Source organism: Pongo abelii, chromosome 10, assembly GCF_028885655.2.
Source record: "Pongo abelii isolate AG06213 chromosome 10, NHGRI_mPonAbe1-v2.0_pri, whole genome shotgun sequence".
NCBI classification, from domain to species: domain Eukaryota; kingdom Metazoa; phylum Chordata; class Mammalia; order Primates; family Hominidae; genus Pongo; species Pongo abelii.
Genome location: NC_071995.2, coordinates 108,550,275 through 108,575,985, shown reverse-complemented (window position 1 = coordinate 108,575,985; position 25,711 = coordinate 108,550,275). Strand labels below are relative to the sequence as shown.

General features: G+C 53.6%; 2 protein-coding genes and 1 long non-coding RNA gene across 7 annotated transcripts in view; 2 read left to right on the top strand and 1 right to left on the bottom strand.

Annotated features, from left to right (window-relative positions):
* TRPV4 (transient receptor potential cation channel subfamily V member 4) overlaps nucleotides 1-2,234 on the top strand; it is a 50,962-nt gene extending 48,728 nt beyond the window's left edge. For both annotated transcript variants that reach the window (XM_063712251.1, XM_024257515.3), the window contains 2 exons: nucleotides 884-1,005; nucleotides 1,543-2,234. In XM_063712251.1, coding sequence (XP_063568321.1) covers nucleotides 884-1,005; nucleotides 1,543-1,700 — 280 coding nt within the window. In that variant the 3' untranslated portion in view covers nucleotides 1,701-2,234. The remainder of the gene's footprint in view (nucleotides 1-883; nucleotides 1,006-1,542) is intronic.
* A 2,579-nt stretch (nucleotides 2,235-4,813) lies between these two features.
* Nucleotides 4,814-9,393, top strand: LOC129049343 (uncharacterized). Its single transcript, XR_008512385.2, has 2 exons — nucleotides 4,814-6,094; nucleotides 7,864-9,393. It is a non-coding gene; the product is annotated as an uncharacterized LOC129049343 (long non-coding RNA).
* A 4,970-nt stretch (nucleotides 9,394-14,363) lies between these two features.
* Nucleotides 14,364-25,711, bottom strand: part of FAM222A (family with sequence similarity 222 member A) — a 56,881-nt gene continuing 45,533 nt past the window's right edge. For all 4 annotated transcript variants that reach the window (XM_054528211.2, XM_054528210.2, XM_024256859.3 and 1 more), the window contains one exon: nucleotides 14,364-17,379. In XM_054528211.2, the coding sequence (XP_054384186.1) occupies nucleotides 16,103-17,359 (1,257 nt within the window). In that variant the 5' untranslated portion in view covers nucleotides 17,360-17,379 and the 3' untranslated portion in view covers nucleotides 14,364-16,102. The remainder of the gene's footprint in view (nucleotides 17,380-25,711) is intronic.

Below are 25,711 nucleotides of genomic sequence, written 5' to 3'. Positions count from 1 at the left end.
TATCTGGGCCAGGCGTGGTGACTGTAATACCAACACTTTGGGAAGCGAGGCAAGAGGATTGCTTGAGCCCAGGAGTTCAAGACCAATGTAGTGAAACCCCATCTCTACAAAACATTTTAAAAAAATTAGCCAGGCATGGTGGCATATCCTTCTAATCCCAACTACACGGGGGGCTGAAGTGGGAGGATCACTTGAGCCTGGGAGCTCAAGGTTGCAGTGAGCTGTGATCGTGCCACTGCACCTAGCCTGGGCAATGGAGTGAGACCCTGTCTCAAAAGAAGGATTAAAAAAAAAATTTCTACTTGGGGGAATGGAAGAATTTTGGAAATAGACAGCAGTGATGGTCACACAATGTGGATGTGCTTAATGCCACTGAATTGTATACTCAAAAATGATTAAGATGGCAAATTTTTTTGTGTGTGTACACACACACACACACACACACACACAAGTCTTTTTTTTTTTTTTTTTTTTTTTTTGAGATAGAGTCTTGCTCTGTCCCCCAGGTTGGAGTGCAGTGGCGTGATCTCGGCTCACTGCAACCGCCTCCCAGGTTCAAGTGATTTTCCTGCCTCAGCCTCCCGGGTCGCTGGGACTACAGGCGCCCGCCACCATACCCCGCTAATTTTTTTTTTTTTTTTTTTTGTATTTTCAGTAGAGGTGGGGTTTCACCATGTTGGCCAGGCTGGTCTCGAACTCCTGACCTCAAATGACCCACCCACCTCGGCCTCCCAAAGTGCTGGGATTGCAGGCATGAGCCACCACGCCCAGCCTTGTTATGTATATGTTACCATAATAAAAAAATAGGAGGATGTGCTGGGGATGGTGGCATGGGGAGCGTCTCTGAGGGGCTCCCCATGACCCTCTGCTTGGGCCCCGCCAGGGTGGATGAGGTGAACTGGTCTCACTGGAACCAGAACTTGGGCATCATCAACGAGGACCCGGGCAAGAATGAGACCTACCAGTATTATGGCTTCTCGCATACCGTGGGCCGCCTCCGCAGGGGTGAGTGGAGGGGCGGGTGCGGAGGGGAGCCCCAGTCCATTCTCATCACGAATTTGCTTTGAGAAGTCCTGCTTCTTTCTGGGACTCAGTGTCCGTGTCTACAGAATGAGAGAGTGTGCCCCTGAGTGTCCTCTGCTGCTTGTGAATGCCTGGGGCACCTCACCTACATGGCTTCATCTTGGCCCTCCCTACTGTTGGCGTGAGCTGGCCTTGGGAGGGAGGACGAGCTCCTCAGCCATCCCTGTGTGGAGAAAACCTTCCTGTTTGTCCAGTAAGCCATGAGCATGCGAGACGCAGCTAGAGAGGACACGGGCACTTAGGGCATTCGGCTCCAGGCTTGAATCCTGGTTCCTCCATTCTTTCCTGGGGAGGCACCTTGACCTCTCTTGAGCCCCAGTTTCCACCTCTGTAAAATGAGCATAGTCACACCCCCCCTTCAGAGCACTGTGGAGTGCCCAGTACACAGTAGGCACTCAATATATGCATGCTGTCTCTCCACCAACCCCCACCCCTCCCTCTGATGTGCTCGCGGTGCAGATCGCTGGTCCTCGGTGGTACCCCGTGTGGTGGAACTGAACAAGAACTCGAACCCGGACGAGGTGGTGGTGCCTCTGGACAGCATGGGGAACCCCCGCTGCGATGGCCACCAGCAGGGTTACCCCCCCAAGTGGAGGACTGATGACGCCCTGCTCTAGGGACTGCAGCCCAGCTCCAGCCTCTCTGCCCGCCCATTTCTAGTCCAGCCGCATTTCAGCAGTGCCTTCTGGGGTGTCCCCCCACACTCTGCTTTGGCCTCAGAGGCGAGGGCCCAGTGGAGGTGCCAGGGAGGCCCCAGGACCCTCTAGTCCCCAGGCTCTGCCTCCCCACCCTGGGATGGGGGCTCCCGGCCACCTGTCTTGCTCCTATGGAGTCACATAAGCCAACGCCAGAGCCCCTCCAACGACAGGGCTCAGGCCCCAGCTCCTGCCTCTCCATTATTTATTTACTCTGCTCTCAGGAAGCGACGTGACCCCTGCCCCAGCTGGAACCTGGCAGAGGCCTCAGGACCTCGTTCAAGTGCACTGCCCGGCCAAGCCCCAGCCTCAGCCTGTGCCTGAGCTGCATGCGCCACCATTTTTGGCAGCATGGCAGCTTTGCAAGGGGCTGGGGCCCTTGGCGTGGGGCCATGCCTTCTGTGTGTTCTGTAGTGTCTGGGATTCGCCGGTGCTCAATAAATGTTTATTCATTGATGGTGGAGATGGCAGGACGATGGCGGGGGTGGGAGGGATGGTAACAGGCATGAGACTACAGTGAGCGAGATGGGAGAGCTAGGAAATGCCTGGGGGGAGCCAGGGGCAGGGGTGAGAGTGAGGGCAGAAGTACTGACCGGGAGGCATTTAGAGTGTTGGTGGTTGGGGGCTGGACTGGGTGGTTGTGATGGTGGTGGTGGTGGCCTGAGAGGTGGCTGAGGTTGGCGTGGCTGTGGGGAAGGTGGGGTGGAGGGAGGGGAGGAGAGTGATGCTGGTGGGGGTAATAATGCTGGCCAGGGAGAGTCATGCTGGCAGGGCGAGGGTGATGCTGGTAGGGATGACAGTAGTGCTGGCTGGGGGATAATGATCCCTGTGCAAACAGTACATTTGGGCAGGAGAGAGTAATGCTGGCCGGGGGTTGACGATGCAGGTGTGGGGACTCTGGTGCTCATCAGGGGACAGTCGTGCTGGGAGTGCTGCTGGGAGGGCTGTCCTGCTAGGGGGGAGGACGGTTGCCAGGCAGCACGGAGCAGGCGCGGCAATGGGGGAACCTGGAGTGTCAGCAGGGTGCTGGGTGTGCACGCGGGTCGCTGTGGTGAGGACCGTGCTGGCAGGGGCGATTGGCAGTGCTTGTGGAGCTGGGTCGGGTGGGGGTCTTGGTGCTGCTGGCTGAGTGAGATGGTGCCTCCTTGAGGACTGCCTGCCTGTGTCTGTCCACAGGGCCACATGCCACCTGGAGCTGTGAGCCATGAGCCGGAGGTGAGGCTGACCTTCTTCTCTTCTGTATTAGTCTGTTCTCACACTGCTGATGAAGACATACCCAAGACCGGGTAATTTATAAAGAAAAAGAGGTTTGATGGATTCATAGTTCCATGTGGCTGGGGAGGCCTCACAATCATGGCGGAAGGTGAAAGGCACGTCGTACATGGCAGCAGGCAAGAGAGAAGAGAGCTTGTGCAGGGAAACTCCCCTTTATAAAACCACCAGATCTTGTAACACTATCCCGAGAACAGCACAGGAAAGACCTACCCCCATGATTCAATTACCTCCCACCTGGTCCCTCCCACGACACGTGGGAATTGTGGGAGCTACAATTCAAGAGGAGATTTGGGTGGGGACACAGCCAAACTATATCACCTTACCAGGGCAGCCATTCGCCTGGGGTCATACCCAACACCAATCAAGCTCCGAGGCAGCTCCAGACCTCCTGGCATGAGGAGGGACCCCCACAAACACCCACCCTGCTGCCCCCACCCCAGAGCCAAGGAAGCCACAGCCAGCTAGTTTCCCATGGCCTCCCAGCTCCGGGTCCAGCTTCCAGCTGGGATCTCGTGTCCTTCTGAAGCTTCAGTCGAGAAGAGCTTGGGTCTTGGAGGAGACCAAGGCCAAGGGCAGCTGCAGTGGAAAATAGCGTGGGGCTTGGGTTGAGCAGTTCTGAATTTGCATCGGCAATGGGTTATTTGGTGCAGGGAATGTTGGTTGAGTCACTTTACCTCTCTGGGCCTCCACCTCTTCATCTGTCAGAAGGGGAGAGTCAGTGGCAGGAGGGACATGAGCCTACCAAGCTCCATGAGCAGGAGGGAGGACTCGGATTACCACCAAGGCTGGCCAGGGGGCTCCAACCCCCCACCTCCTTCTACATTGCCCTCCAGGAGCAGATTGTACCCCTCGTGGTCCAGGAGTAGCCCAGTACTTCCCAGGGCTCCATGCTTTTCTATCTGTTCCCACACCCAGACGGGGTCCTCAGCCAGCGCTCTCAACAGGCATCCCCAGAGCCATTCTGATTAGACAGGTTGTGTCAAAGGCTGTGCCTGAGCCAGTCCTCAGGTCCGGGTGACAGGGTGCTTCCTGGTGAACCTCCCCAGAACCACAGGGAACCCCAGCTAAGAGTGGCAGGTCAGCTCTCTGGAGGCTGCAAACATCTTTCCCTCAGGTCAGGCTCTGGGAAGGAGCAGCCACCTGACTGAGCCCCTGGGGCTCAACTCCGAGAAGGGCAGAAGGTCGGGGCAGAGAGAGAAACACTCTTTTCCTTTTCCTCTACTCTGATTGAAGTGAAAACACTCTTAAGTTGTTGCTGTTGGGCTCTTCCCCGGGTTGGTCAGAAGACAAGATGGCCGCCTGGATCGTCCCTTGAAGCTGGTTGTTTGGGACAAGGAGGGGGCTTATTTTGCCTTGGGTGCCCTTGAAACAAGCAGGGATAGTGAGGGGGGATGTTGACATGTAGGGGAATGTCCTAGAAAGCTCTGGATTTGGGCCAGGTGTGGTGGCTCATGTCTGTAATCCCAGCATTTTGGGAGGCCGAGGCAGGCAGATCACCTGAGGTCAGGAGTTCGAGACCAGCCTGGCCAATTATGGCGAAACACCATCTCTACTAAAAATATAAAAATTAGCCAGGCATGGTGGTTGTGCACCTGTAATCCCAGCTACTTGGGAGGCTGAGGCAGGAGAATCACTTGAACCTGGGAGGTGGAGGTTGCATTGAGCCAAGATCTCACCATTGTACTCCAGCCTGGGTGACAAGAGCAAAACTCTGTCTCAGAAAAAAAAAAAAAAAAAGCTCTGGATTTGGATTCAAGAGAACTGATTTGAGTCTTGCCTCAGGAATTCTTCCCGGTATTTGTGGGTAGATTAGAAATGCTCTGAGCCTCAGTCTCCCTATCTGTAAAATGGGCACAGGCTTTTTGATGATCAAGTGATTCCTGGGACCCATTAAATTCCCCCAGGCAGGCTGGGCACAGTGGCTTATGCCTGTAATCCCAGCACTTTGGGAGTCCGAAGTGGGCAGATCACTTGAGGTCAGGAGTTCCAGACCAGCCTGGCCAACATGGTGAAACCCTGTCTCTACTAAAAATACGAAAATTAGCTGGGCGTGGTGGGGCACCCCTGTAATTCCAGCTACTCAGAGGCTGAGGCGAAAGAATTGCTTGAGCCCCGTCGGGGGTGGTTGAGGGGGCAGTGGCAGAGGTTGCAGAGAGCTGAGATCGTGCCACTGCACTCCAGCCTGGGCAATAAGCGAGACTCTGTCTCAAAAAAAAAAAAAAAAATCCCCCAGGCAGCAGTTGAATCATAAATAATCAACACTCAAATCAGTGACGAAGAAGAGAGAATTGTGGTTGTAGTATTCATATAGTTATGTGATTTGGGCAGCAAGTAACAGAAAACTTACACTGGCTGAGAAAAAAAGGATATTTATTGTGTCAGCAGGATGTCCCAAGTTAGGGAGGATATTAAGGCTGGTAAATTCAGGGTCTCTGTGATTCATTAAGGACCCAGTTCTGTCCCTCATGTATTCCTTCAGCATTTAAGCATGGATTCCAACCATGCGTCAGGCACTGTGCGAGGCAACGCCTGCCTGGTGTGCTGGCTTTTTCGTCACACCAGCTTTCCTCAAGGACACAAGATGGCGCCCTTGATCCAGACATCACATCCAGATTCAGCCTCATTCAGTAGAAGGGAAGACAGCTCTTCCTGTCTCTTTTTCCCTGAAGTGTCCTAGCTGGCCTCTCCTCTTGTATTATTGACCAGAATTGTGTCATGTGTCCCACGCTTCAGCCAATCAGCAGGCAGGAAACAGCAATTGGCCTAAAGAAGCAGATGGCGATATGGAGGAAGGAAGTGACTCCAGCTAGGTCTGGGTTCTATGAGAAAGAGGATGTGGGAATTGATATTGCCTAGGCAACCAGTAGCATCTACTACAGTCCTTTTTGCAAATGTCCACCCTCCACCCCACATTCTCATCAAGAATGGCTGTGGCTCATTCTGGGTCTGTGAAGAGGTCACTTCTCTAGGGGCGGATGGGATGGGCCTGCCAACAAAATCAAAACACCCTCCCAACTCAAAGAGACTCAGTAACTTCTAAGGTGAGTGTTTAATTCATTTATTTCGTTATTTTATTTTATGAGACAGGGTCTTACTCTGTCACCCAGACTGGAGTGCAGTGGCATGATCTTGGCTCACTGCAACCTCCATCTCCCAGGCTCAAGCAATTCTCTTGCCTCAGCCTCCTGAGTAGCTGAGATTACAGGCGCATGCCACTATCTCCCGGTTAATTATTTTTATTTTTTTATAATGAAATAATTTTGGCTATGAATTTTCCTATGAGTATACTTTTAGCCATGTAGTAAGTTTTTCCAACTGTGGTTTTTCTAAATATTTGATGATTTGGATATTGACTATGACTAAATACCTGTTTGGGGGAACTTAAAAATCTTCAAGTCATTGGGATTTTGTTTGTTGCAGTAAAATCTTAAAGATGACCTTTCCCAATGTTCTCAAAGTGTGCGACATGCGCTGGTGGTATGCCAGAATATTCTCAGGTGATACAATGGACATAGGATCACACTTAAAAACCCCATATTCTCTTTTCAGTTCTCTGTATTCCCTGACTGTATCAAGGTCTCAGTTTGGTGCTTCTGTGTTTAAATGCCTTCCCAACATTCACTAATCTTTGTTTTCAAATAGAGAAAACTCAGAATCTCTGGAAGGACATGGTATCTAGGAAGAACTTAAAAACATTTTAATTTCGTGGCTGGGCATGGTGGCTCGTGCCTGTAATCCTAGCGCTTTGGGAGGCCAAGGCAGGTGGATCACCTTAGGTCAGGAGTTCAAGACCATCCTGGCCAACATGGTGAAATCCCGTCTCTACTAAAACTACAAAAAAAAAAAAAAAAAAAAAATCAGCTGGGCGTAGTGGTGTGCACCTGTAATCCTAGGTACTCGAGAGTCTGAGGCAGGAGAATCACTTGAACCTGAGAGGTGAAGGTTGCAGTGAGCCGAGATCGTGCCACTGCAGTCCAGCCTGGGCGACAGAGTGAGACTGTGTCTCAAAAATAAATAAATAAAATAAAAAACATTTTAATTTCATTTTATTTTTAGTGTGATAAAGCCTTCTCTTTATGGCAAATGATACAGTTTTCTAGATAAAGTAGTGGTCTCAAGTGTAGTTTACAAGAAAGTCATTTAATAATAAAAATATAGCTTATAAAAAAAGAATACTTAGATGATTTAAGGAACTATATTAAATGAATAAATATTCATGGGGAAAAGTATGACTATGTTATAGAAATGATTGATATTTGGGAATCATTAATTTATCCCAACCCTATATCCACGCTTGATCCCTTTTTACCACCAAGCCTATACCTCTCTGTTTGCATACCTCCTGTGACAGGAGGTTCATCGTCTCTGAAGACTGTAAAAAAGCAGCATCCTTAGTTTAGATGCCCTTCTCCGTTCCCCTGCCCTGTGTGCCCTTTGCAGTCTAACTTTGTGATGTCCTCCCACCGAGGGCAAAGCATAATTTCCCATACCCGGGCTTGACCATGCGACTTGTCTTGACCAATGGGATGTTAGCAGACATGCCAGGGCCAGCCCTCAGGAAGAGGATAAGAGGCACCCAAGTCACCCCAGGCAACCTAGCTGAGATCAGAGGAACCCCACAGCTGCATGAGAAATTAATGTTTTTGGATACCACAGGTTTTTTATGAGTGTGTGTGTGTGTGTGTGTGTGTGTGTATGTGTGTTTTAAGTGCAGGCAGCAATAGCTAATGGTTACAGACACTAGAAGAGAGAGTAAATAGAACCCGGGCAGGCCAAAAAAACTAAGTGTCTACTATATTCCATATTATAGATGAGGAAACAGGTTCAGAGAGATGAAGACTCTTGCCCAGGGCACCTGGATGCTAAGCGGTGGAGTTGGGACCTGAACCCAGGCATCCTGTCTTCAGAACCCATGCTGGAGAGAAAGCACTCTGGTCCCTGGGCAGTGAGAGGTAACGAGGCCAGACCACTTCTGCAGCGAAGGCCCTGGCTGTTGCCTGTCACTTTCATGGAGCTCCCAAGCCTGTCAGCATTCACTGAGAGCGCCATACCCCTAACTTTATTCCAACAAGGACTGCTTATTGTGCGCATGTATGTGTATTTAATAATGATAAGGCACTTGTATGTCATATTTGACAGGAGGGCTTTTTCTTCCCAAGTTTAAAGCACTACTGGGAAAGAATTAGTGCTACTGGAGGCAAAAACAAAGGGACCCCATCAGAAAAGACAGTCTCTGAAACTCTGGGATCTTAATTGAACAATTACCTCTTATGCCTATGAATGGTTCATTATTACATGCCCTGTTATTATTAGCTGTTATTATTGTTTTAGATGAATGCTGGGAATTTTGTTTTAATCAAAAGCCATATTCAGCCACACCGTTCATCTCCCCGCAAAATGCATGCTTCTGACATTTCCGAATGTGATAATGTCGTAGTCGGCAGTTGGTCCCCGCACCTCGCCCAGATAACAGTGTACTCGGATCATTTCAGTTGTCTGGATGGAGCGGTTAAATACTCCAGGCCTCTGTTCATGCTGTTATTAATTTTTGGCTCCCTGGTGAAAGCATTTATATAAGAATCTAGCACCTCCTATCTTTTATTCTTTAGGAATCCAGTGTCACTGAGGACAAGGAAGTGATCTTTGTTCATCCCAAGCTTTTGAGATAGAAATAAGAGGGAGGGCAGTGATGGAGCCAGAGGTCAGGATGGGAGAGGCACTGAGTGGTGGAGACCCAAGCCCCAGGACTGAGGGGTGGAAGTCTGGCTCAGGAGAGTCCAGGCTGGGAGTCTTGTGTTCTTAGAGGGAATCAGAGAAAGGGGGAAGCAATATGGATAAGGCACCTGCCATGTGTTAGACGCCGTGCTCAGTGTTTGGCATTCATAATCTCAGGAACCGTATGCGGGAGCTCATGAACCAGTGTTTGTACCATCCTAGAAATCATGCCCCCTCTTCCTTACAACACCTGAGCCAATCACCATGACTCCTTCCCTTACTAATTATCGGTGTGGGAATAGCCATGTGACCCAGTTTTGCCCCATGAGACAAGTGGGAAGGTCTGCTGGGGGAGGGGGAATTCTGGGAAAAGTTTCTGGGAAAGTAAGAGAAATCTAGGAAAAGACTATCCTCTCTGTTGCTGGTCACTAATGCATCTGGATGTGATGCCTGGAACTGCAGCAGCCACTTTGTGCCCCTGAGGGGCCTTGACAGAACACAAAGATGAAAAGGACATTGGTCCCTGATGACACCATTGAGCTGCTGCTTTAACCAACTGTGAGGCCACCCTGCCTTAAGGCTTCTTATGATTATTCCAGATAATAAATGTCCTTTCTCATTTAAACCAGTTGAGTCAGGGGGATTTTCTGATATTTGGCCCAAATCATGCAGATACAAGTACAAATTTGTATCCCCATTTTATAGATGAAGAAAGTGAGACCCAATCAAGTAAATGCCCATGACTAAGGACACATAGCCTGGATGTGGTGGAGTTGAACCTTTCTAGGGGGTGGCAGGATTTTTTTTTTATATATATACTTAGTGTTTTTGGCCTTTCCAAAGCAGGCCCACATTCTATTTCTCCATAGCAGCAGGCTGTAATGGCTGCTAACAGGCAAGGGCAGGAGAGGTTGGGGTTTGGAGCAGGGACTCAAACTCAGGTCCGCAGATCTCAGCTTAGGGTCTTCTTAGCAGCTCAAGGTTCTTAGTGACATTAGAGAGTCCTCGTTCTGTTGGCACCCCTTAGTTTTGGGGGTACATCCCCTGGATCCCACAGATCTGCCCTTGGCTAGCACAGGGTGGGGCTGCTGAGGTCCTGGAGATTGGTCACCAGGGACCACTGTCGTCACACTCAGGGGCCTCCTCAGAGGGGTTCAGAAGGAAGCTTGGAACCTGGGGATCTGGTCAGGAAGACTCCCTGTGAGCACCCTGTTGGGTGTGCCCTGAGGATTTGAGACAGGAAATATCCCACCCCCACCCTCATACCCTCACCCCAAGAAGGAGAGAAGGTGGCCTCGACTGCCTCTGGAGAGTTCAGGACCAAGTTGCTGTGTGCCTTCAGGCAAGTTGCCTCCCCTCTCTGAACTTCAGTTTCCTCTCTTTCAAAATAAGAGTACTCATCCCTACTTCTCAAATGTGGCTTCTTCCTCTTCCCTGAGGGCCTTCCCCTTCTTTTGTGCCTAATTCAATATGATGGACAGGACCAGTTAGGGTGTACTAGAAATGAGACCCAGCCACCCAGGTCAGGGTTGGGTTCCAGTCCTTGCTCTGCCACAAACTCATTATGAGTCCTTGCAGTGTAATTGGGGAAACTGAGGTCCAGAGAGGAGAAAGGACTTACCCAGTTTCCCCAGTTGCAATACAAGAGGCAGGACTCAGCATTTCCTGAAGTCCTGTTTGTTCCATGGGGTGTAAACAGATGGAAACAAAAACTTAGGTGGTCAAAAAAGTTAGGGAAATGCTGGGTTAAAGCTAAAAGGGGGCTGGGCATGGTGGCTCATGCCTATAATCCCAGCACTTTGGGAGACCTTCAAGGCAGGCGGATCACTTGAGGTCAGGAGTTTGAGAACAGCCTGGTCAACATGGCAAAACCCCATCTCTACTAAAAATACAAAAATTAGCCGGGCATAGTGGTGCATGCCTGTAATTCCAGCTACTCGGGAGGCTGAGGCAGGAGAACCACTTGAACCTGGAAGGCAGAGGTTACAGTGAGCTGAGACTGTGCCACTGCAAAAAAGTTAAAAGGGAATCTTGCCTGCAGGATCTGTTAGCGTCTTTAATATGTTAATGTGATTTGTGTATCCCCAAGAGCCGGGATAGGCATCTGTTTCTCAAACTCTTTTGACTGGGAAACCCACTTTCCAAGGTGACTTAGAAGTCAGCTGCACTAGGCAAGGACGGGAATACTCCACCTTTGTTACATGTCTTTTACCGAATGGCTCTGTGCTACCCAGGGGATTTGACCACCTATCTCCTAAGTTAAACCTCACATGGTACATACATTAAAATATTAGCCTCATTTTATTTTATTTTATGAGACGAAGTCTTGTTTTGTTGCCCAGGCTGTAGTGCAGTGGTGTGATCATGGCTCACTGCAGCCTCGACCTCCTGGGCTCAAGTGATCCTCCCACCTCAGCCTTCTGAGTAGCTGGGACTACAGGCACACACTACACCCAGCTAATCTTAAAATTGTTTGTACAGATAGGGGTCTCAAGATACTGCCCAAGCTGGTCTTGAACTCCTGAGCTCAAGTGATCCTCCAGCCTTTGCTTCCCAAAGTGCTGGGGTTACAGGTATGAGCCACAGCTCCCCGTTGGAGCCTCATTTTACAGTTGGGAAATAGGTGACTCAGGAGTGATCACTTGCCTGAGGCCACACACACCTGCACACAGCCTCAGGATGGAACGAGTTCTGTCTGACCCTCAGACAACTACATCCCATAGCACTCAGAGGGGTCCTCTTACAGGACGAATCTGCCCTATCATCCTGACCACACATCACCTGATGCCACCTCACTCCTCCAGGTGCCACCACTTCCTTGATCAGATCTGGAAATTGAGGCTCAGAGAGGCACACAAGTCACCCAGGTTCACACGTGAAGTCAGTGGGATACGAAGTTCAGTTTTCTTGCCTCCTCCCCTCCCCTTGCCACTCGCTGGCGAGCTGGTGATGGTGGCAATTTAAACAGAAAACCTTTAGTCCCTTGCTCTCACCTATCGCGCTGGCCGGACCCCACCTTCTCCAGCCAACGTTGGGGGTGGGACGGGGTGTGGGCCCTTTAAGAGCCCCCGGGAGGGATGGGCAGGCGCAGTGGTGCTGGGCACACGTGGAGCTGGGCGTGAAGGAGTCCAGGCTGCAGCCGAGGGAGCCGAGTAGGGCAAAGTTCAGAGTCGCTGTTTGGATGGCAAGTTCAGAAGCTGGAACTTGTCTCAGTTTCCCCGCTCCAGAAATGGGGTTGTGATCTAAAGACAGGGATACGAGTGAAGAAAACAGAGCCACCCTGGAAAGGTGAGTGTCTACTAACACAGCTTCCTCTATCCAAATCTGCGCCTGAGCCCCTGTGGCCTTCTGGGGCAGCTCTGATCTCTCTGTAAGGTCACCTGTCTCTGACATGGGGTGATCTTCTAATGGTCACTATGACAGGAAGTGATAGCTGAGGTTTTCTGCACACCTGGCTACCGTATTGGACAGCTCTGTGGTAAAGGGTGTGAGCCCAGGACAGCTAAATAGAGAGAGAAGGATCCTAGTGTCAGAATAGAGACCTAGAGAAGGACTGCAGCTCCCGCCCAGGGCCTGGATGAGATGGTGGCTTCTCCTCTCTCCCTCACCCACCGGGACATCTGGGCAGTCGGGGCTCTGGGATCCAAGGCTGGGCCTGGGTTCTGGAGCCAAATTGGCCACATTTGGTGGTTGTCAGTTGTTTTCTATTCTCTGCAAAGGGTTGCAGCTGGGAACTCGGACTCAGAATCAGACAGGCCTGTGTTCTATCCCAGCCACTTCTCCATTCTTCATCGTCAATCCTCAGCTGTGTGACTTTGGGCAAAGTGATTGCCCTTCTGTGGGTCTCACTAACCTTGTCTGTAATGTGGGTGCATGCACCTCCGTTGCGCCAAGTGGTTGTGAGGAACAAGTAACGTTTAGCCCCGAGCCTGGTATCCGGTCTGCCTGCAGTAAGTGTGGGATCTCAGTAATTGTAGCAGTGATAGCAATGCTTTCGTCACCTGTCCTCCCCCATCAATGTGGTAATCAAAGGAGATTGATTGTATAAAGAAACCATGCTAGAATGGCCACTGGAGGGCACTTTGAGATCAGCCAGCCCAGTTCCTAGCTGGGGAAACTGAGGCCCAAGGAGGCACAGGGAGTCAGGGCTAGAGCCTCAGCTGGGTTCCTGGGTCCAGACCCAGACTGTGCCATGCGCCCCTACATGCCACGCACACAGACCCCACCCTGTGGAGGATGAGGAGGTTTTTCCAGGATAGCAGGTGCATCCTTTGCCCTGATATCCAAATATGAGGGATCCGGCACGGAGAGTGGCTCCAGCCTCTTCCGTTTCCCCTCTCCTGATGCCCCAGTGTATGCCTGGCAGTTGACCAAGGACATGGGGACCTGGGTGACCAAGTTGGTGCTTGGGTGGCCCCAGTGGTGACGCCTGGGAACAGCTGAGACATAGGCCACCTCCCAGTGTAACACCTGGCCCTAGGCCTTGGTTTCCTGCCCCACTCCCTCCCAGGTGCTCACACTGTGCTTTTGTCTGCTTGAATTCCATCTCTGGTTCTGGTGCCACCCCCCTTGGGAAATGGATTGGTTAGGGTCACTCACGGTGGCATTATCAGGACTGGAACCCAAGTCTAGCCCACTGCAGAGGCTGGGCCTGCTGGGCTTGCCCCGTCCAGGCACCCCTGGGTTCCAGATGCACCCAGGTGGGCTTTGATTATGAATGGGGGTGGGGGTGGGGCTTGCAGCCAGAACACCTTGCTCCCTCTCAACATCCTCGTGGCCATTGGTCAGGTTGTGTCCTCATCTGTAAAATGGGCATGATTTTATCATCTACCTGATAGACTCAAGTGAGGTCAGAAAAGCACTCCTTCAATTGCTGTTTATACTAGTTGTGTCCTATTTGTGATGATTCCCAGCAGCCTTCCATGCAGCTCTGCCTTTCCCAGCTCCTCACCCCACAGGGCCCGGCTCCTGCTCCCCAGGGGCTGGGGTGATGTGCTTGGCTCATTGACCCAGTGCAGAAGGGCCTGGGTCATGCCCTGGACACAGTCCCTTCCTCTCGGAGCCTCTGTTTCCTCTTCTGTGGACTGGGTAGTATGTGCTGCCTGACTTGGGTGCCTGGTTTCAGGGAGGTGGACCACCCACCGCAGAGTCGAATCCAAGGCGTCCCCTCTGCCCCCATCTCTGCCCTGGACTTCACCATTGCCAGCCACCCTGGCAGGGCTCTGTGAATGGGAGGGGAGGCCTGCCTTAGCCGGAAGTTCTCCAGTTCCTCCGGCCCTGATATTGGGCTAGGAGGCTGGGGGAGAAGAGCTGGGAGGAGGCGAAGGCAGGAATGGGATACAGGGAAGAGTCCATGCTGTGAGGTTTGAACCCTAGCTTCCCACAGATTTGCTGTGTGACCTTGCACAGATCACGACATGTCTTAGTTTTTTCCTCTCGAACGCCTCCCACCCTGCAAGGGTGTTGTGAGGCTCTGGCAAGATACAGTATGTAGGAAAATGCCTGGTCCACAGCCAAGGCCTAATAAATGCTGAGCTCCCTGGGGCAGGAGTGGTCTCCTGCAAATCCCCAGGCACCAGAGCAGGGGGTGGGTGGACACTGGGGTGTCTGGCCTGGCTGAGATGGGGTTGGCCATGGAGATGGCTGCTGCCTAGCCACTGTGGCCTGTCCCCAGCCCCACTGCCACCATGGTCCCTTGGAGCATGCCAGGCACAGAGGAAGAGCTGGGAAGAAATTGTGATGGAGGGGAGATGCCCCCTCGAGATCACCATGAAGGAAATGAGGAAGAGGGCCCCCGTTTGGTTCTGTCTCTGCTGCTCTAGGGATCGATTGCTGGCTGTGACCTAGCAGCCATCAGCCTGTGTGCTAAATGACAATGTCCATCTTGAAAGAGCTGGAATAGGGGAAGCACTGAGGGCAGGATGCTCCACGCACAGGAGGTACCCGGAGGTTCCTGGCCTGCTTCCCTCCCGGGCTGCAAGCCTGGTCAGCTGGGAGGAGACAGCCCCTTTCACTCCTAAGGGGAGGAAGAAAGAAAACGAAAACAAGAGCTACAAAAGCAACCAGACAGCTGAGACACCATCTGTGTTTTCCTTTTTTTTTCTTTCTCTTCATTTTTAAAACAATATAGTGCAGACTGCACTTCTCACAGTAGAATATAATGGTCAATTTTAGTATAAAAAAAAAACATTCTCAGAGATTTGTAAATGCACTTAGTGCTTGAACAGGCCTTGGAGAGAGATACAGTACCGCTGCCAGAGCGCCAGAGGGGCCAGGACTTGAGGACTTCATGAGGGGACTCCTGCCTATCTTTCCCCGCCTTGATCGTGTGGGACAGGCCTTGGAGGGTGGTTTGCAGGAAAGGAGTTGGATTGGGCCTCCCAGTTAAAACCAGGAGGGTCCCAAGAGATCCCTCGAAGAAGGCAAGGGAGGTTCTCTCTGAATGGGATCTAAGATTGCAGGCCCATTGTTAGCCCCTGTGGTGCCTTTGTGCGAACAGGAAAATGACGCCCCTTCCTCAAGATGCAGAAAATTGTAATAAATATACAAGTTTGGGTGAAAGTGGTGTCTCCTTGGACAAGGTGCCCTTGTGCAGTGCACAGCCTGAACAACTGTACCCAGCAGCCCTATAAGATGTATTGGCGGGAAGGGGGAATATAAGATGTATTGAAGGGAAGGGGGAAGATGCTAGTCCAGGGTTTGGAGAATGGGGATGGGGGTGCAACTCTGTGTTAGGAAGGAATGGTGGGGGTAGGGGAAGGAGGAACAGGGGGACTGGTATAGTCCCTGGGGCCTCTGTCAGAGTGGTCTTCACCTGGCTGGTGGGGAGACACTTTGGGCCCAGTGACTTCCTATTGGCCTCCTGTGCCCCTTTTCCAGAATACTGGGGAGCCAGTGTGGGGAGACACAGCTGCCTGACCCCTGGGAGGCTGCTCTGCCCCCACCCTGACTCTGGTGTGCCTGTTTCCTCCTGCACCCCACCTTGGCCTGGGCCCCTGTCCCAGGAGGCCCAGAAAGAACCATTCCCGTTTTTGAGTGGTTTCTCTCCCCCTGCCTCTGCCAGCTTAGATAAAGGAAGGCATGGGCGTCAGTGGCTGCCCCCAGGCCCTCACTGTGTCCTGGGGCAACCGATGGTGGGGAGGGGCCTTGGTATGTGAGGTTGCCCTGCCACCCTCCATTTGGCTGCAGCGAGGCGGCAGCGAGCCTGGCTCCCCTGTGGGCATCAGCAGGCACAGGGTGGGGCTGAGCGCCCCTGTGAGCCGCCCACCCTGTTCTGCGGCCTGCCTCCCGGCCCCGCGCCCCGTCCGCATGTCCATATGTCCGCAGGGCAGGCCTTATCTGTAGACGGGTAGGCGGATGTGGGCATGCTGGTGGTCGAGTAGCCGGGGCACGGCCACCGTCTCATAGCCCTTGCCCAGCATCTGCTCCTTGATGCAGGGTGGCCGGATGTCGTTGATGAGATACTCCAGTGACTGCAGGCTGCTGCTCAGCACCGATGTGTTGCACACACTCTTGCTGGGCAGGCCCGAGAGGGCATCTGCAGGGGGCCCAGCCAGCTCCCGGGCTGCCCCCGGCCCCAGCTCCGTGACCGCCACCGCCGCCGCCGGGTTGTAGCAGTCGCTGGTGGGGGTCACCAGCACACTGTTCCAGGGGGCCGCAAAGTACTGGCCCACGGTGAAGCTGGTGGGCAGCCCCACGCCACAGTTGAGGGGTGACCCGCTGGCCCGCTCATATGCCCGGCCCCCGCAAACCTCAGGGGACTTGCTGGCCACCGTGCTCCCACTGTAGGCACGCAGTGGCTGGGGCGGCGGTGGGGGCGGCTTCTGTGGCCACAGCAGGTAATCCAGGCCGCTGTCTGCATACCCTGCAGGCTTGGCGGCCCCAGCCAACGTCAAGGCTTGGGTGGCTCCCTGGCCCAGCTCAGTGCCTTTCCGGCAGTCAGGCAGACCGGCTGCGGCCGAGTAGGCCATGCTGGGGAAGCTGGGCACTGGGCCGTGCTTGGCAGGGCTGGGATGGGGAACAGCCACGCCCTGGCAGGCAGGGGGTGCGGCGCCCGGGGCCTGGCACTGCTGGTTGAGTTGGTAGAGGAGGCTGTGGATGGAGGGCAGGTTGGAAGGTGGCAGGGGCAGGCCCCGGCCTGGCAGGGGGATGACGGAGGCGGCAGTGGCGGCTGCGGGCAGGCCGGGTGGTGGAGCAGGCGCCTCGGGTGGCTTGGGGTAGGCCAAGGGCCCCAGAGTGCTGGGCACTGGGTAGGGCGCAATGCCCACCTGCACAGCGGCCGGTGACAGCTTGGTCCGCTTGCCCTCGGCGCTCTTGAGCACACTTTTGGCGGGCCCAGCTGGTGCGGCCGTGCTGGAGGAGGAAACCGCGGCCTTGACGATGGCCAGAAGGCCCTGGTAGCCAACGGTGTGCTGTGGGTAAGGGCTGTAGCGCTGGCCACTGGTGTCATAGCCATTGACTGTGCGGCTGAGGTGCTTGTGCTGGGGCACACGGATGTTGGTGGGGAAGATCTTGATGGACAGTGGGCTGTTGGCCACCTTCTCGGCATAGGCGTCTAGTTCTGCTGGGCTCGGGTAGCGGGAGGAATGCATGGCGCTGGCCACCGCCTCGCCTGTGGGAGGAAAGCAGGTGTGAGGGTCCATCAGGAGGCCACGCCCACCTCTCCCCACAGGGCTCACGAGTCCTGCCCCCTCCACTCATTTCCCATTCATTTTACTCCTTATTCCTTCTACATTTTTAAACTTCGAATTTCAGTGTAAAGTGCAGGGAACTGCCTGCATCATAAGCTTGATGAACTTTCACAAAAGGAACACACCTGTTTTATGGTACCCAGGCCAGGAGACAGGACATTGCTAATCCTCTGTAGGGTCCCTGGGCTCCTCCCAGTCTCTAACCACACCACGCTAACCACTATCCTGACTTCTAACATGGACTGGTTGTGCCTGGTTTGTGTATGTGGTAAGATGGAATTGTACAGTATGTACTCACTTGCACCTGGCTTCTGTCACTTCATGCTATGTGAGAGTCATCCGGGTGGCTGTGTGGGGAGTAGTCTGGTCTGTCTCATTGCCGTATGGTATTTGTTGTGTGACTATGCCGCAATCTATTCATCGTTTCTGTTCTTTTAGAGACAGGGTCTTGCTCTGTCACCCAGGCTGGAGTGCAGTGGTGCAGTCATGGCTCACTTACAGCCTCGACCTCCTAGGCTCAAGTGATCCTAGGCATGCGCTACCATGCCTGGCTAATTTTTGTATTTTTTGCAGAGACGGGGTTGTGCCACGTTGGCCAGGCCAGTCTCAAACTCCTGAGCTCAAGTGATCTTCCTGCCTCGGCCTCCCAAAGTGCTGGGATTACAGGCATGCGCCACTGCACCTGGCCCATCCTTTCTATTCTTGATGGCATTTGGGTTGTTTCTAGCTGGGTGAGGTGGCTCACACCTGTAATCCCAGCACTTTGGGAAGCTGAAGTGGAAGGATCGCTTGAGCCCAGGAGTTCAAGATCAGCCTGGGCGACACAGCAAGACCTCGTCTTTATGGGGGGGGGAAAAAAAGCCAAGCATTATGGTGCATGCCTGTAGTCCTAGCTACTTTGGAGGCTGAAGTGGGAGGATCACCTGAGCCCAGGAGTTGGAGGCTGCAGTGAGCTGTGACTGTGCCATTGCATTCCAGCCTGGCCGACAGAGAAAGACCTTGTCTCAAAAAAATAAAAGTAAATAAATACAGTGCCACGGCCCTTAGTGCATGCAGAGTTCTGTTGGAAATATACCCAGGAATGGAATTTCTAGGTCACAGGGGAGATGCCCCTGCCCGGCTTCGGGAGAAAATGCCTGACCGTTCATCCGTGAGACCATGCCAGGCTACACTCCCACCCGCAGAGCACAGGAGTTCCAGTAGCCCCACAACCTGCCAGTGCTTGGTGTCATCTTTCATTCTGTCACCACTCTGGGGGACATTCCTTCCTTCTAACCCTTTTATCCTCCCTGTGCCTCCCTTCCTCACCTGTGAAATGGGATGATGACCCCCTGCCCACCTCATGGGCTGGTTAAGCGTGCTATTACGTGAACATGGCAGATGGGGCTTAGCGCCACGGCGAGCTGCTGCCTCTTGCTTCCTGGCCCCTCCTTGAGTCTACCGTTCACCTGAAAGGCCAGCATGGCTGCTGCTGCCTTTTTAGCGAGCCGCCTGCATGGGGCTGAAGGGTACGCTCTGTGCTACAGGCTGACTGTCCCCACTGTAAGTGGACACAACTGGCCCTGCCATGGGGAAGGAGGGCCATGGCGGGCAGACTCCTGCCCCCATCCATAGCCCCTCCCTGGTCCTGAGACATTCCCAAGGGCAGCCCACGGCTTTCCCAGGGCTGAGGGGGTGTGGAGAGTGGTGGTGGTGGAGTTCCATGAGGCAGATCGAATGGCCCTGGGCATGTAGTTTGCCCAGCTGAGCCTCAGTTTTCCCACCTGTAGAATGGGGGTCATGATCACGCCAGGTCTCCAAGGTAGCCTCAAGGAATGGAGGCGCCAGGGGGCTCAGTAGTGGGTGAGGTACATGACAGGTGCTTGGAGCTCATTACTTTCAGGGGGGCTTGGGAGAGGAGCTTCACCACTCAGCCTCTGCTTCCTCATCTGTCAAATGGGGTGATGCTGCTGCTAAACTACTTCCCAAGGTGGCTGGGAGGGTTTGACGGGTCATGTGCGGTAGATGGCGTTAACAAAAGCTGGTGTTCTGTGAGCGTGAGTATTACTACCTTCCCCGTCTGCCCAGAGAAAGGGCCCTCCCAGAAAAGGGGCAGGGGACTCATGCCACCCTTCTGACGGGCACAGGTGGGACTGGCATGGCAGCTGGGGATAGAGTGCAGACCCTGCTACCTCCCCACTGATCAGAAGGCTGCAGGCCATGTCCCATCCTTCTAAAGCATTGTCCCTGACACCCTCGTGGGCTCACAACCAATCCAAGTGAAATGGGATGGAGAGGAACAGGTGGCGGCGGGACATGGGGGTCCAGAGATAGCTTTCCAAAAGGAACTGTATCCTGGTTAAGTCCTGGGCCACTGGTAGAAGGGGTGAAAAGGGAGGGAGGAACAGATTTCAGGCAGAGTAAACAGCCCAGGCAAAGGCCCTGAGGCAGAGAAGTAGTCCGGGTGGGAACTGTAAATGACTCGGGAGGAGAGAGGGAGCCCGGGGCAGGCTTGCAGAGAGAAGCCCGAGAGAGGTGGCCGGCCGGGAGGGCCTCTTCACTGCAGGACAGCGGCTCTCACTGCACGGGGCACTCTGGCTGTGTGTAGAGACATGTTTGGCTGTCACAGCTAGGGGTAGAGGTGTTATTGGCATCGGGTGGGTCATGGCCCGGGATGCCAGCAAACATCCTACAATGCATAGGACAGCTCTGCCACAGAGAAGGGTCCAGTCCCAATTGTCAGCAGGGCCAACGGGGAGAAGCCCCGACCTGGGGCACTGGGCAGCCATGGGAGGTTTTAAGCAGGGTAAGGCATGGGCAGGCCTATGGGCCTAGGCAAATGAGCTTAGGTTGGCTTATTTGCCTCTGCCCTGGGGTGAAGGGTGTGGTCTGACCTGGCCAGGGCAGCAGGGAGTGAAGAAGTAGGTGGCTCTCCGTCCATCTGGCCTCACTGAGGCTGGGCAAGTGGACCCAGCCGTGGACCCCCATCCCGATTCTGCCCGGAGCAGCCTCCTCCTAAGTGGCCTAAAATAAACTCGGTGTGGAGAATGGAAATGTCATTTTGGCCAACGGGGGAATCTTTCTCCGAGATTGGATTTAAACTACATTATACAAGCAATTTCATGGGCACTTAGCACCACTCGGAGAGTCCCGCAAAAAAGGGACCAGCTCTTCATTTACCAGCCATAAATCAGCAGTTGCTATAATGAGCACAAAAATGTCACTTTTATGCAATTTTACAGATGAACAAAACTGGTGAAATTAACTGTGGTAACCTACTGGAGTCAGCAAAAGCAGCTGCCGAGGAAAAAAAAATTATATCTGTATGTATTTTTGTTCCTCTTAAACTCTCTTCCCAAGCAAGTTTCTGCCATTGTGGTGTGAAAACTCATTTGTCCTCACCATTATACTTTCATTTGGAGTTTATCTTGAGTATCCAATGAGCCACCAACTGTGAAAATGATTAAATCTACAAAATCTATCTAATGGATGGAATAAATTGGTGTTTAAAACCTTAAGAAGAAGAAGAAAAAAAAAAGAGTGCCTGTTCCTAGTCCCCATTCACTGAAAGAAGGGGCATTTTGCCCCCAAGTGGTCAACAGGGCTCACTGAGGGTGACCTGGTCCCTCTGCCATTCCACAGAAAGTGCCATAATACAGAAGCTCATTTTGGTGAGCGTCTGGTATGTGCTAGGCTCCATGGCCATGGCTTTTTTTCTTTTTCTTTTTTTTTCTGAAGACAGGGTCTCACTCAGGGATGCAGTGGCACAATCATAGCTCACTGTAGCCTCAGTCTCCCAAGTAGCTGGAACTACAAGGGTGTGCCACTACACCTGACTAATTTTTGTATTTTTTGTAGAGATCGGGTCTCACTATGTTGCCCAGGCTGGTCTTGAACTCATGGGCTCAAGTGACCCTCCCACCTTGGTGTCTCAAAGTGCTGGGACTACAGGTCAGCACTTTGAGATGCCACGGCACCCAGCCTCCATGGCTTTTCTTGACGACTCTCATTTGGAGGCCCCAACAACCTAGAGGTGGGAGATGGTCCCCGTTTTACTGATGAGGAAACAGACAAGTTAGGACATTTGGCAGCTGGCCTCCATGATCTGCCACTCACACCAATGATTTTTATACCTCCTGGTATTCATGCCCTTGTCCAGTCCCTGGGACCCACACCAAACAGGACTGACCTGTATAACTAGTGTGATACTCTGGAAGTGAAAATATAGGGCTTCCAGGGCTCAGTCATAAAAGTAGTTGTGGCTTCCTCCTCACTCGCTCTCTCAGACCACTTGCTCTGGGGGAAGCCACTGTTGTGTCAGGACACTGAAGCAGCCCATGGAGAAAGAGGCCCCTGTGGCCATGAACTGCAGCCTTCAGCCAAGAAGACCATGTGAGACTTCTTGGAAGCAGATCCTCCAGCCCCAGTCAGGCCTTCGGATGAGAGTGCAGCCCTGGCCAATATCCTGACTGCAACCTTATGACAGACCCTGAGCAGAACCACTCAGCCAAGCTGCTCCCAACTTCCTAAGCCACAGAAACCATGAGAGATATTAACTGACTGTTGCTGCCTTAAGCCACTGAGTTTTACTTGTCACACAGCAGTAGGTGACTCATGCAGGTCCCGCTGTACAGAGGAGGAAGTGGAAGCTCAGAGTTTCCCGAGAGCATGCAATCAACAAAGGGTGGAGCTGAGATTCAGGCCCAGTCTGTCTGCTTTCCAGGCTGTCTTCACCCTACCTCCACCTTGAGGCAGGGCGAAGCCAGGGTCTTCATGAGGCCCTCTTCTTCTCTAGAATCAGGAGGAGGACAGTCCTGAGGAGGGACCACAGAGTCAGCCTAGAGGTTCAAGGAGGCAGGGAGGCCACCCATCAGAGGCCACCCAGGGAGGCAGCTCTCACACCTGTCCTGGGCTTCTGCCTGGCACTTAGCAACTTCCAGCTGGTGGCCCTGAGCCCCAGTCCCTCTTAGAGATGGGCTTGGGGGAGCTGCTCAGTGCTTCAACGTGCTTCGAATGTGAGTGCCTTCAGGTGGGGCATGAGCCTCCAGGTCACTGGAGTCCCTGTCTGAAGCCTGGCCTGGCCACAGTGCCCTGGTGGCCCCTGGAAGCCTTTGGGTTTGCAGCTCCTCCTTTACATCTTGTTCCCTGAAGGACTTTCCTGAGCCCACCTGTGGGTGCCTCAAACCCAACCTGTTCCACTAGAGTAGCAATGGAGGTGGCTTGGGGTCCCAGACTACTTGGGGCCCTGACCCCAGCTTGGTGAAGGCTCCAGACTCTCCCTTGAAAGTGGGCCCAGCTGCGAGTGTTTAGTGCAATTGCACAGTCCCGTTTTGGTAAATGTAATGACAGGAAAAGGTCTTACATGAAGGAAGTGGGTGAGCCAGTGGGCTGGGGCAGGCTTCTCAGCAGTGGCAAGGATGGTGGGGAGGGGGCCTGTGGCTTCATGACTCCATTCTATCAAATAGGATGCCACGGAAGTGGCGCCGTGTGACTCTCATGGCTGGGTTGTAAGAGGCAATGTGGCTTCCACCTGGAATATGTTCTCTTGGGACCTCCATCCTTGGAACATGGCCACTGCATTCTAAGGAAGCTGAGGCCTAACATGTGAGCATGCAGGTCTTCAGAAGATTTCCGTGGCCCCTACCATCACCAGGACATCACAGGGCAGCTGCACCCTCCCCATTGTGCCCGGCCCCTATTCCTGAGCATAAGTGGCTGTTTGGCACTGCTGGTTTTGGGGTTACCACACAGCTACAGTAACCAGAACAGCAGGGCATGGGACTATGAGTGGCGAGATGGAGGGGCACCTAGCTTGGACAGGGTGGTCAGCAAAGAAGCCTCCTCTGATAATGTGGCTTTGGAGTACAGATTGGAGGGAGGTGGGCAAAGGAGCCATGTGGATGGCTGATGGAAGGTAGTCTTGGGGGGCTGGTGAGTGCATGGGACCTGGGACCTGGCGCAGCTGGGGAAGCAGTTGGGGTGGGGTGGGGAAGACAGGCTGGCAGGCTGGAGAGGTGGGAGTGCACTGCAAACCGGCAGGCTTCAGGGCCACTGCCAGGACCTGGGGGTTTCCTCCATGTTGGAAGGTTCTGAGCCGAGAAGAGAGATCTGACTCAGGTCTTCCTATGACCCCTCAGGCTGCTGGCTGGAAAGGGGCCAAAGGAAGCCCTGGGATCTGCCCAACTGCTGGCTCCAGGCAGAGTACCCACACCCAGGGGCCCTCAGAAGCAATGGGACTTGCTGGGCCTTAAACATGAGGTTCGAGAGGCCCTGGAGATGTGGGGGATATGGACGGGGCAGGCACATGGAAAGAGGCGGCTCCCACATGCCTGTAACTTACTACACCCTTGCAGGCTCTCTCCTTCTCTCTGCAAGGAGGTAGAACCAAGGTGTGAAGGAACAAGCCCCAAATGCTGACAGCAGCCTGCCTGGGAAGAGGGCCCGGGTTATGGGATGGCAGGGGGATTTTACTCCTCTGTGCTTTTCTATAATTGCCAGCAGCCAGTGACTGAGTATTGATTTAGGATGTGGGGAGGGGCACACAGCTCCCTGTCCTCCTCGGGTCCTGCCTGGAGCCTGGGGTAGTGCCCTTGGCAGCTGCATCAAAGCTCCTCTTACTCCCGTGGCCGCTTCTGGCTCCCCACCCGCCTTGGTGAGGCAGTGTCTGCTTCTGGGAAGAGCATAGAGGCCTGGAGGGCAGCCTTACAGCATCTGGGGGTGGGGCTGCAGGTGGAACGTGGACTCTGAGCCACAGATCTGGTTCAAGTCCCAGCTCTGCCACACCACTGTCCCTTTCTGAGCTTTCATTTTCCCTTGTGTGAAATGGGTGAATGCTGCTGCTGACCTGGGAGGTTCTGTGAGAGGTGTTAAGAGCCAGCTTAGCTCAGTGCCTACCCTCAGTAGGGGCATGGTTGTGGGGTTGATGACTTCATCGGAGTCCCCTCCACTGCCTCCAAGCTCCCAGCTGCCTCTTTCTGTAACCCCCTCCACTGAGCTCCCGCTTGTGTGAGTCTGAGCTGCTCAGGGTGGCATTCAAGGCCCTGGCCACCTGGCCCAGGCCTCCTTCCCACAGGCCCCTGGAGCCACACACGGTGTCCCCAGCTTCCTCTCATATGCCACCCTCTGTTCACTATTCCCGCCAGGCCAGGCATTGTGCCAAACTCTCATGGCCTTGCCCTTCCGCAGTCCTTGTGGCAGCCCCGTGCTTCAGAAGAGAAGGTCAGACGTTCAAGGAGTAGAGCGTCAAGCGGGGGTCACAAACAAATGCCTAGAGAGGACAGATGGCAGGGACTGAGGTGGGCAGGGAGGTGTGTCCTGACCAGAGAATGTTCACATTTAAGCAGCATTCAAATACCCAGCAGGGCCAACCACACACCAGGTGGGCGGGATGTGGCCCACAGGCTGCCAGTTTGAGACCACTGGTGGCCGAGAGAGGATTTGTGAGCCAGGATTTGAGCCCAGGTCCTCCATCCCCCTGGCTCCTGCTCTCAGTCACTGGGCAGCGTTGGTACTGTGGCTCGGGCCCATTGTCTCACACTGATGTGCCCTCTTTCCTCCATAACCGAAGCCTCACTGGTCCTTTAGGGTCTAACTGAAGCACTGCCTCCCCGTGCTGACCACCTCGACAGACTGCTCTCCGGGTCTGTATGTGTTTCCCCTACCCCACACCCCTATGCGAAGGGTCACAGCACCTGATCCAAAGTGGTGAAATGTGTGTGGGGGGGTGCTGTCCATGAGGCAGGGACGGCCTCCACCCAGCATTCCACCATGCACTGGTGCATGGTACACAGTAGGAGCTTGCGTTCTGTGCTGGGTAAATGCAATAAGAGGGGTTGCCTACATACCCCGGGCCCACTGGCTCTCCTGACCCTTAGGTCTCAGCCGAGGTGTCCCCCAGCCAGGCAGCCCCTGACGTGTCCTCGTAGGACCCCCATGCTGTAGCTGTCGGTCTACTTTACTCCTGGGCTAGATTTGGAGACCTTCTAGGGCAGATCCTGTTTTTTCTCACCACCCTGACATCTAAATAATTGCAGCTGCCACCACCGAGGGTGCTTGGAAAGCGTACCATGGATGGCGGCTCCAAGGCCAAAGAATCCTGCTCCCAGGCCTTTGGGAGGTTGCAAGGGCAGCCGCCAGGCAGCACCTGGGCTCAAACATGCAGAAGCCAGGGTGCTCCCCACTGTGTACTGGGGCCACTCCTTCCCCCACTCTGCCTCTGCCTGCTGCGGCCCCCATTAAAGACTTGTCAGGAAATTTAAAAGGCTGGCTGGGCTG